Source organism: Tigriopus californicus, chromosome 7, assembly GCF_007210705.1.
Source record: "Tigriopus californicus strain San Diego chromosome 7, Tcal_SD_v2.1, whole genome shotgun sequence".
Classification (NCBI taxonomy): domain Eukaryota; kingdom Metazoa; phylum Arthropoda; class Copepoda; order Harpacticoida; family Harpacticidae; genus Tigriopus; species Tigriopus californicus.
In genome coordinates, this window is record NC_081446.1 from 10,916,261 (window position 1) to 10,927,655 (window position 11,395).

At 46.6% G+C, this 11,395-nt stretch overlaps 2 protein-coding genes across 2 annotated transcripts; one reads left to right on the forward strand and one right to left on the reverse strand.

Annotated features, from left to right (window-relative positions):
• Nucleotides 1–978: 978 nt before the first annotated feature.
• Nucleotides 979–2,620, forward strand: LOC131883125 (uncharacterized). The gene is made up of 3 exons (XM_059230486.1): nt 979–1,412; nt 1,478–1,553; nt 2,160–2,620. Exons 1-3 carry the CDS (start codon nt 1,398–1,400, stop codon nt 2,558–2,560), a joined length of 492 nt encoding a protein of 163 aa, XP_059086469.1. The 5' UTR covers nt 979–1,397; the 3' UTR covers nt 2,561–2,620.
• Nucleotides 2,619–9,836, reverse strand: LOC131883124 (AT-rich interactive domain-containing protein 4B-like). The gene is made up of 5 exons (XM_059230485.1): nt 9,598–9,836; nt 9,260–9,523; nt 6,528–8,762; nt 3,522–6,312; nt 2,619–3,235 (listed from the first exon to the last, which is right to left on the reverse strand). Exons 1-5 carry the CDS (start codon nt 9,598–9,600, stop codon nt 3,021–3,023), a joined length of 5,508 nt encoding a protein of 1,835 aa, XP_059086468.1. The 5' UTR covers nt 9,601–9,836; the 3' UTR covers nt 2,619–3,020.
• Nucleotides 9,837–11,395: the final 1,559 nt, after the last annotated feature.

Consider the following 11,395-nt stretch of genomic DNA (forward strand, 5'->3'; position numbering starts at 1 on the left):
AAACATTATATTCTGGTTATCTGGCTTCATTTATTCAACATTATTAACTTTTTGCAAAATTTTTTACTTAAAATCATCAGTCATTTGGGATAACTTCTTAAAAAGTACTAATATTAAAAATTGAATTTCTTACGAATTGCTAAAATCTAATAATGACATATTTTCCTATACTTATGGTTTTTCTTCCATAAGTAAGTTAATTGAGACATTGTTAGGCATATTTTAACTTTAAAGATGCGCTTGATGTCAGGAAATGAGATTCCCAATGTTTCTTAAAGAAACATATATCTTAGTTTTTAGATGTATTATAAATATGTAATTCATGCACTCCTTATAAATATGTTATGTATATTACAAATATGAGAAGTATTATTGGATATTTGATATTCAGCTCCTAAGCTTTTTTAAAAATTAATTTTTTTAAATCTTTGTTAAAATTACCCAGCCACCAAATGCCCTGATTATAGTGTGGCTTTGACTTATTAACATTCAAAATATATTAAAGATATTTGTTTTACTTTATAAAGCTGTATTGTATCAAGGTAACGAATTTCGTTAAGTGTATATCTTGGAAATTAAAAACGTTAGTGAAAAGGCTAGTTGTTACTTCATATTTATGTGTTTGAAGAAAGCTTAGATTTTATTGATTACTGATTCTATTTGCTGGTTCACATCTAGATTTGGTAAAGAAATATCATGATGTAGGGTTTAAAAGTGTTTGCTTGTCAATCCCCTTTTGCACAATTGTACTTAATTTTGGACACATTCTGGCCCTTTTGTTCACTTTTGTCCATTTTTGACACTTTTGTCCACTTTTGTCCACTTTTGTCCACTTTTGTCCACTTTTGGACACTTTTGTCCACTTTTGGACACTTTTGGACACTTTTGGACACTTTTGGACACTTGGTGTCCAAAAGTCACGCTAATTCTCAAAATTGCCCACCCTGTTGCCAGGGGACTAGTACTCAAAAGGCTGAATTGGCCGAAGGGCAGTAACCCAGTTTAACGAAAGTTATTCGAAAGTTGTCCAAGCACGTCTTGCTTGACATCCTTACCTCTCTTATCTCAGTGGGGAGATATCGATTCACGTACGCATTGTGGCGTCTTGATGGGCCTATCAAATCTTAGCTTTTCCCCACCCTGTCAAGGGTAAAGGAAATGGTTTCCGGCCCGAGGCTTGGGAGAGAAATTCCGATCCGAAGGAGGGCTCTGTCGTGGTTTTTCCTGGGTCTTCGTCCTCTCCGTTTGCGCCCACTCTTCTTCTCGTCCGTGCACCCATGTTTCAGAAAAAGACGAGCTCGCCGAAAAAAAAACCATGTTATCAAATCGAAACATACTACGTGGTTATCTTTCTTGCGTTCACTTTTCATTCGATCTGAGATCCTCGACCGAGCATCATGAATTCCAAAAGTGTAAGCGCTGGACTCAATCAGATTCCATTGGATTTGCATTTTCACTCATACTTATTTCATCTTAGGCCATCACTGCCCTTGCCTTGGTGCTGTGCTTCGTTGGTGCTCAAGGAGGAAGGATGTTCATTTTGGATGACGGAGGTAAGTGTTCTTTCTAATGTCGTCAAACTCTTCCCTCGAAAGAAAGTGATGCAGATTTCAATAGTCATCAGAATTTTTTTTTTTGCTCTTTTGAAGAGAGCTTTTTTGGATGCACACAGTTCAGTTTTGAGCATCGTCATGTAAAATGTTTTATTTTTTTCCTACGTTCTCATTCTGAAGAGATAAAAAGCACATAGATATATTTGTATGTAACAAATCCATCTTTACTGTTTGACAACTGTATCATGTCTTTTTACTTGATTACATGCGCCGTGGACTAGCATATTGTTTTTAGCAAAAACATAACTTGTGTGTGCTACAGCTTTTCCTATTTTCTTTTATGGGCAACAATTCATCATTCTAAAAGAAGGCCACATGAGTTTCTGTGCAATTTTCTTTAAAAAGATTTGTAGCCTCTTCAGCTCTTAACGAACCCTTAAAATGTAAATGTTTGGCACTTTTTATACTTCGACAGAACGATTTCTTCCAACATTTACTAAAACCATGTTTACTAACAAGTATAAAGATAACTGATTAGCTTTATGCCCAGGTTCGCCCAAAAATTAGTTCAGGCCATCGGGACCATAATTGAGCCGCTTGTTACAGATTTCGACGACCAAATCCGATATCGTCGAGATGTGGATGGTCGTGATGGAGATGTTCGTCGAGATGTGGATCCTCGAGATTTTGATGTCCGTCGGGAAGTAGCTGAACGTCGATATTTGGAAGAAGAACCTCAAGACGATATTCAGGCCGCCGGATCGGCTGCCGCTCCCATTTACAGACGACAAGGTCTAGCCCAAGAAAAAGGCGATTTCAATGCTCCAGCCTTGGTCTACAATCCTATCCCCCCATCAGATTTGGACACCCAAGCCTCAGCTCATGGGTACAAGAAGAAGAAAGGCATCGTTGGACCCGTCTACACCTTCGTAAAGACCGACGAGTACGCTCATGTGAAATGGGGTGTTCGACATGTGGCTGGAAAGAAGTACGCCGGACACCGCTGAGGACGGGAGCTGTTAATACTAGATTCATATGAATAATAAATATTTATCCAATCAAAGATGGGCGTTGTTTTTAGCTTTATTTCATAGGACTGAATTTGGAAAAGAAAGCATCCTTTTTCTCTCTCGAGACACATTGCAAACGTACATGATTGCAATCTATGAAATAATAGCTTGGAGGTTCGACTCCCCCCCAAATTGATCAACTAAACCTAATAATTGGATGGAGAGCAAATTCTTAAATACTGAGTTATTTCCATGGCTTTTAAGGGTAAGAGGCCCGGTGGGTCGATATTTGTCTATCGGTACATGGTTTGTTTTGAGCCATTTGAATTACCGGTGAACAAACCATGTAGTTACACATTGGATGGCTCGAGATTGCTACTGGAACGATTCACTTTAAATGTTTGCATGGCAAAATGAAGCGAATCCCCGGGAAGCAATCCTAAACTTGGAAGATCATTCAGGCCATTGCTTCAACCACGGTGGCTCCTGCACTTGTGTTGGCATTATTGGCGGTGGAGGCCTTCTCCGACTTTTCCCGCTCCTTCCTCTTCATCTTCTTCCGTCTTCGCTCAACTTGAGCAAGATCGCTCTTTACATTCAGGTAGGTCTTCCGGAGACGGTCGATGCTCTCCTGAAGCTTGGAGACTCGTTCCTTTGAGGTCATCGTGGCATCTGGAATTTGAAAAAATAAACCGCATCATGTAAGAGCAATTATTTATACGAGCGTTTGGACTGAAATTGCAATAAAAAATCAGTTCTAATGAAATTTGGATTAATTCTTGCTCTTGTGGCCAGCACGAACTTAGGGCAACGAGTGTTTCGAAGGTATTGTGAGGTTTAGAAAATTGCACAAACAGTCCGTGACAAAAGAGGAAAAGAAACCGTCGTCCATCATTGCCTGCCCTCAGGTTAGATATAGTTTCGGCCCACCTTAATGTAATGGATGAAATTTACTTACTTAATTCGACGAAAAAGTTGTACTTGGATGCTTTAGGCGGCCTTTGGGTCAAGGCGGTCAGGGCGTCATTGTCGAGATTGCCCAAAGATGCCAATGCAGGATCCTTGGGTTCCTCACATTCGTCAGTCTCGTCGTCTAAAACGGCACTTCCACGGGTACTACTCATGATACGACTAGAACTATGTCTCCCGCGGCCGGAGCGACTTCCCCGTAACGCGGCTTCACGGGTCTTCCGTTGTTTCCTTTTGACGCTGTGAGCCGGCGAACTCGGAGCCTTGCGCTTGGGTCTTCTGGTCTCACTCGTGATCGAGCCTCCGTCCATATCCAAGCGAGAATCTTCGCTTTCAGGCTCCTTTCGGCCACTGAGGCTGTCCATGTCGACCTCCGAGGACTCAGCCGGAGATTTAGGCGAATCAGGGGGAGGTCGAGAATCCGAAGGCGATTGAGAGGCACTCGAGGATTCCAGTGGATCTTCACGGGGCTCCACATACTTGTTGGGGGCCTTTGCCGAAGGGTTGCTGCTGGTGGACGTAGTCGAAGTGGAAGCGGTGGTGTTCGAATTGGTGGTGGTGTTGGTAGTGGCAGGGGCGGTTTCGGCCGGCTTATTGGCTGGTTTGGCAGGTTCTTTCTTATCGCCCGCTTTGTTGTCGGCTTCGGACGGTCCGGGAATGGATTCTGGCACAGATGCGAAAGGCATTTCGAGGCGAGACGAAGAGGGTTTGCTGGCTTTGACCACGGGTTCAGTCGGAATGGAGGACGGATGTACCGGACTACCGGGGATGGTTTCTCCACACGCCAAATCTAGATCCTCTTGAAGTTCCTCTTTCTTGATTTTCTTTTTGTTAGGCTTCTCGTCGACGAGATCTCCCGAGGAGGTTTCACCCTCAGGACCCTTCTTGGTCACCGCAGATCCCGTTAGAGGAGGGACTGCCCCACCACCGAATAATCCCTTCACACTCGGTCCTTTGGATGGATTCACAGAGCCCCCACCAACCGATTCAATGCCTGGCGATGGTCCCCTCGAACGCCCACTCGCAGTTGAGGATAGATTAAGGCTAATGGCGAGATTGGATTTCTCGTCCTCGGAGTTGAGATCAGATTCTGATTCCGAGGCCACTAATTCGGAGCTATTGGGCTTTCGTGGAGTTTTCCGTTTCTTTGTACTAAGCTTTCGATGAGGACCGGGTGTGGAAGCTCCAGATGCCTGGGCTTTGGAAGAGGAGGAAGCACTTCTGGGACTACTTTCAGCACCAGAAGCTTGAGTAGTGGACGATTTAGAGTCCTCTCGGCTATCCGAATAGTCGGAGCCCGTACTATCGGTTTTACAATCCTTTGAAGGCGATTTACTTGGGGATCTTCCGCCGTCAAGCGAAGACCCGGATATTTGAACGCCTGATATTTGGACACCAGACATTGGAGTGGTCCGCATGGCGGACAAAAACGGAAATAGCTCTTGCTGTTTTTTGGTGAGATTCAGCACTGGCTTACCACCTTGATCTTCCGAGACCGCATCCATGTCAAAATCCTCCTCTTCTTCTTTGGGCTCCGCCTTCACATCGGGCGAATCATCTGACTGAGCATTTGGTTTGCACGTTTCGATCTCAGAATTGGACTCAATGTCGACCTTGGCCACGGTGCTTATTGTGATAGTTGTTGTCTCTACCGCTACTTCTGATGATGTAGATGTAGTTGTTATTGTTGTGGCGGGTGTTGGTGGCAGATCTGGCTTCTTCTCTTTTTCGGTTTCCTCGGAACTTGATGTCGATTTGGTCGTGTCCATTGGTCCTGATTTACCAACAGGTTTACTCGAGCCCTGTCTTGATGTCCGCAAATTCTTCTTTCCACCCTCATCCGAACTGGACTCAGCGGAATCCGATTCTCGTTTAGATCTAGTGCTAACAGAGCCAATGGTTGTTGATCCTTTCTTCTTTGGCTCACTTTTGATTTCCGATGGAGCTTCTTTAAGTCCAGCTTTTTTGGCCAATGCTGCCAATGATGGCGCCGTTTCTGCCGCAGCCGTGGACGGCGAGGAACTAGGTGTAGTAGTTGAGGGCATCGTTGGGGCGGCAGGGGTGGCTTTACCCGGAGTTCCAGCATTCCGCGACTCATCAAGAGGAACAGGTTCTTTGAAGGCATACGGATCCTCTTCTTCGTCTTCCTCTGAACGGCTTTTGGATGCTTTCCCACCGGACTTACCACTTTCTCTCTTACCCGATGAGGCTAATTGACGAGTGGTAGCCCGATCCCGGGATCGACTTGGACGATTTCCCACAGACCCACTATCACTGCTTTTTTCGTCACTTTCGTCTTGAACTTGAACTGGAGTCACTGGATTCTGGGGCTGCGGTTGCGGTTGCTGTTTGGGTGTGGTAGGTCCCCCTTTGCGCGTTCTTTTGGGCTTGGATGGAGTAACTGGCAGTTCTGGCTTGGCGGCTTCCGTCACATCTTTTTCCACATCGATCTCGTCGTTCTCGCTCTCATCCTTATTCGGACCTCCTGCCAAATGAGCGGGACGCTTTCGGCCGCTTCTTCGACCCTCAGAGCTGTTTTGGCTGGAATTCAGTCGCCGACTCTTTCTCGCATTGGCACTGTTTTCACCTTCCGGATCCTCGTCACTCTCTTCCGACTCCTTTTTGATGGAACTGCGGCTGGATTGTCGCTTCAAGGCGGGCGATCCGGTTCGAGACCCGCCTCTGGACTGAGACGGCGTACTCGCCCGAGAATCACTAGCGTTCTTCGTGGAAGAAGGGGTGGTGGGAGTTGGCAACTTCCTACTTCCTCGACCAGAAGCCTGAAATGAAAAAGAGTGGGAAATTTGTTACACTTGTGTTGATCGGTGGGATAAGTCACCTTATTATATAAGCATAAGGGCAAGCGAACCTACATATAGGTCTCAACTGGCCTCGACGAAACATTTCCCTAATCTCTTAATCTTTTACTTTTCGTTGCAATGACTCGCATAAGACCATTGATGCATCATTGATTAGCTAGATAGATAGAAGATACCTTTTCTTTTCCGTTGTTCAAATTTGTCACGGGTTCTTTGTCCTTGGGCGTTTTGTCGTCTTTCCTCGATGTTCTCAGCTCCTTCTTGGCACTCGTGGAGTCGTTGGAAGAGTCATTGAGCTTGGCTATGGAGGTTCCCGATGAGGCACTCGCAGAAGAGGCACATTCGGTCGGTTGGGCTCGGCTTGTCCAGCTGCTTTTCAAGCGTTCCTTCGACCAAGAAAGATTCTCGGCAATCTTGGAACGCTTCACCCACTCATCGTATCGCGCGTTCCAACCTTGGTAGTGAACCAAATACTTGGGCCACCTCTCACCGGTCTTGGGCTCGCGGATTTTGATCACCTTGGCTTCATACACTTGGTTGTGGCGGTAGTACACCTTGATCTTATCACCGATCTCTACATTTACATGATCCAGCAGGTCCTGTTTCTCATTGGCCACGGGTATGTCGTCCTCATCGTCCAAAGGCGGTGGTTTGTCTTGAGGATTCTTCTTCTTTACGAGTTTCTTACGACCGCCTTTGGATTTGGAACTTCCAGTCGTGGGGGTCATATTCATGTCCGTGCTGGATTTAGAGTCCTCGGGGTCTTGGCCATATATGGGGCTGTCTCGAGAATTTTTCTTCTCCCCTTTCTTCGGAGGAGGATCATTGACATTGGGAGTTGGGGTTGGAGGTGGAGGACCGCCGTCCTCTTCCGGGTCTTCCTCGTCGTCACCCTCTTCCTCACCGTCATCCATTTCCTTCTCTTCAGGATGTTTCTCTTCTTCCTTGATCTCCTTGGCCTTTCCCCCGCTGGACGGTTTGGTTTGCAACTTACGAGCCTCATTCTCGGTATCCTTATCTCGATCCATTCGCACAATGGGCCGTCGACTCTCATCGCCAATGTTGTCCTTCTGAGCCTTGACTTGCATGGCAGCGGCAAGACTGGAGGTGGAATCTCGCCGAGGACGCGTGGCCATTTTGGTCTCTTCACCTTTCTTGGCCAAGGAGCCACTCGTTGGATCTTCTTCTTTCTTGATTTTCTCAGATTTGACCGTCTCTTTGCTATTGGGGGCCTTGTCCACTTTGCTCTTCTTAGCCGTGGGTTCTTTCTTGTCCTCCTCGGTCTTAATATCGCGACTGGGCGTGTTTTCCCGCCTCAAGGAGACCATCAAACCTCCCGCCGTTTCGTCTTGCGAACCAATACTCGATTTATCACTCTCGTTCTCGGCGTTGGACTCGGATTTGGAACCGCCGGAACGATGTTTGCCTCGGATTTGAACTCTAGAGCTGGCCTGCTTGGAACTGGTCTGGATCATGGTGCAGCCCAAGGTCTTGTTGAGCTCCTCGAAACTGAGCAGGTAACGTTTGTAGTGAACTCGGACCTGATTGGTGCACCAGGTGGTCTCAAACCCCAACTTTGAAGCCACTTGACGCCACATATTGTTATTCGTGACACGGGTGTGTCCGCCTAGCTTGTACACGACTTTGAAGAGCATGAATAAATCTAGCTCTTTACTGCCGATGGTGGGGGTGCGGTTAATGGGCGAGCCTCGATCCTCCATATGCTTGTACAATTCGGCCACTAATTTGTCCTTGTCCTCTTGCGTCTCGTTCTCTTCATCATCGGCTAAACTTTCCGTCTCTGACGACTCGGTGGTGCTCTCTTCGCCCATATTAAAGAGCACTTCCCGGTCCCACAAAGGCGGGAGCTCCTCTTTGTTGATATAAGTCACGGCCTTCTCAATGGCCTCTTTCAGCGAGGCCACGTCATTCTTCCGTGGCGAGTCCCGATGGAACTTTTGAGTATCTTTCTTGGAAACGGTGTAGTAGCGCCCATCCTTGAAGGATCGGATTAGAAACTCCTCCTTGGTGTCAATCTTGCCCTGGCCTGAGGCCGATGGCGCCACGATCAAGGCGGGAAACCACGATTCCCGGGCTTTGCTCTTCTTATCCGTGTTCTCAGCCCAAACCACGCGACCGATATTGGCCAAATACGAGGACGGAATGACCGTATCTTCGCTACCCGACGAACTGCCTTCATCGTCGGATTCGGGTCCGGGTCCACCTCGAGCCCAGCCCTTTTTTCGCCGGGATCCCGACACGGGCGTACTGAAGTGCTCGGGATGGGTCAGAGGCAAATTGTCCAAGGACTCACTGGCGTTGTAATGTTTCCCACTTTTCATACACAGGGCATTGCGACGGAGAGTCGTGATATCCCCATCGTCAAACACGACCGTGTACTGACTCTGATCCTGCAATCGCAAAAAAAATCTATCAACATATTTTTCGTTTGACACGAACTCCTTTCAATGTCCACCACCTCATGCGGCTTCGATTGGATTGGGGCCATCTTTTACCGGCTACCCGAAAATTTCAGTGGAACCATTAAATCAATAGGCATGAATATCGGTCTTCACCTGATTACCGGATTACTTAGAACTATTCGCTGGCGCCTTATTTCTGTTAATAGCGTCATTTCCAGCCCCATGTGTCGAGCATTATCCGTTAATATTCGGTTCCCGACCCGACGCATCGGATGGTTTCGTCTGACTGGACCCGTTATTCTCCATCTCCTAGATGATGGTCCAACTTTTCCAACTGATCCTAATCTAACTTCAAACTCAGAGGATAATCAACACATTTGATTTGGATATCGAAACCCTCAAACTTCCGCCAATGAGATCATGAGATACCGACTCTTGAGTGGCCTCTACCGTGTCCGTAGTCCTTGATCGGGTTAGGTCCGTACCTGAATCTTGTTGATGACGGCCTCGATGTACTCTTGCTTATCGGGATGTTTGGCCTTGACCGTGGCGCCCACCACCAAACTGCCCCCGGGACTTATAACCTGGACGTACTCGTCGGACAAGGTGGTGATGCCCAAGCCCGCGCTGAACGTCACCCGGCACTTGACCTGCTTCACCACCGAGCGCACCTTGGCCTCGCAGAATGCACCCTTGTACTTGGCCGAAACCTGGGTCCCAATGGCCAACGTGGCCGGAGCGGGCTCATTCTGAAACCGATCAATCCCACCCCATCAATCCCGATCTCCCACATCGACCCTCTAGAAATGTCCGTCTCACTTACCATGATGGGTCCGATGAAAGGTGTCGATTAACGGCGGCGGGTCCGGAGCATCCTGACCCATCTAACACCTCAAACACTCGTAGACTCTCTACTCGGCGCGCTGGTCCGGCGGCGAATGACTGACTCGGATTCTGGATTCTGGATTCTGCTCTCTGGATAGATAGATGGATGGATGGATGGACAGATTTAGTTAGTTAGTCCTTCATCTCGCTCGCATCAATAAAGCTGTCTGGGCAGCTGGGTGCTGCCTGCCAGCTGTCGCCCAGCTGCCTTGGCCTGAAGCGATGACAGCGTCTCCTAGGGTGAGCGCCCCACAGGCTCACTCAGGGCCAGTCCTGGGCCGCCTTACCCGTCAGATGGAGAAAGGTTGCGTTGGTCCCCGAGAACCAATGTTTCGTCCAAGTTAATTGGATTTTTTTTACAAACGTAGTATAAATACCGTCTTTGACCAAAATATCAAATCAATTTTCGAAATCAAATATTAAAAATGTTTCCAATTACTTGATATTTTTTGGGTTTTTTTTAGAATCCAAGTTTTTTGTGAGATTTCTTGGTAATTGGTGGATTCTTACTGATTGCATACTCAGTTAATTTTGTATAGATTTCGGAATGGCTGTAAATGATTAGTTTAGATTGAATGACTTGGTCTCTTTACTTAACTCGAGTTTCTTTTTATTTTCCAAACACTTCACCCATTTACCCGTGAGACATTACGCCCTAATTCAAAGAAGCTGTAAAAAATACCAAACATGGAAAGGACAGTATCCTTTCTGGGTCATTGTGATCTCTTTTCTTTGCTTTAAACTTGACGTCACTCAAATGATTTTCAGCATCGAAATCTCGGTCAAGCAATAAACAAATCTTTGTATGCCTTAGCTTTCGAAATAGAGTAACCAAAGCCTGGGTATTTCTTGGCCTACGCAACCTTCACGGATTTTACTGGTAGGTGTTACGAAAGATGGGATTACCTCTGCTCGAACAAGTCCATGCTGCGCCGGCCCGAAAAGTAGGGCTACGCGCTGGCCTGAAGTTTTGGCGTTCGAGAAGAAAGAGATCGAAGTGGACGGACGGTTCCATTTCGATGAAAGGACAGGGGGATGGGCTTTAGGTAGCCAAGGCCGGGGGAGGAGTGTCTTTACCACTTTACATTTTTAGGTATTGATATATACGAATTTTATTTTAATCATTACGGTGCTTGTTCGGGTAAGTGTATGTTTGCAAGGGCGTGCGCGCCGGCCCGAGCACAACATTGGGGTGACGGCCCGAGTTCATTGCTACAGTCAGTGGGGGAGCGGAGACCTGAGTTGGCAGGCTCAGTCCTCAGTGGCAGTTAGAATTTGAGGCGTGTTCATTTCATGCCCGTGTTGGGAGTAGGCCTATTACACGCTTTGGGCTGATGGGACAACGTCGGAGCCACAGGGGTTGAATTAGAGGGCTTGTCAGGGCTTGACTAACCCTCTATGCTGAATGAACTTATTTTTCATTTCAGGCAAACCTATGTATCTGCCCAGAAGCAAAGGCTTTTTAAAATTGTTAATCACCTGGAAAAATTATTATCTTTATGATTATCTTTCATTTTCATTTTTCATAAAGTAGAAAGGCAGATTACTGTAGACAATGAAACACAGATATGCTTAGCATATAGTTTTCAATTTGTAAGACATGAATGGTAATCATGAATTGTCCCGTGATTCAAAGATACTGAAATGAACTTCAGGTTTCAACCTTGAATTTCGTCCTCGGTCGTCAGCCAAGGGTTGATTTAGAGTCCTTGAAAGTTTCAGGGCCAAAGTCAATC

Bases quoted from the DNA above. Each gene is read 5' to 3' on its own strand.
- LOC131883125 (XM_059230486.1), top strand. The intron at 1,554-2,159 runs GTAAGTGTTCTT...CGCTTGTTACAG, and splicing joins GTTCATTTTGGATGACGGAG to ATTTCGACGACCAAATCCGA.
- LOC131883124 (XM_059230485.1), bottom strand. The intron at 8,763-9,259 runs GTACGGACCTAA...TTGCGATTGCAG, and splicing joins CCGTCATCAACAAGATTCAG to GATCAGAGTCAGTACACGGT. The intron at 6,313-6,527 runs GTATCTTCTATC...TTTTCATTTCAG, and splicing joins TGAACAACGGAAAAGAAAAG to GCTTCTGGTCGAGGAAGTAG.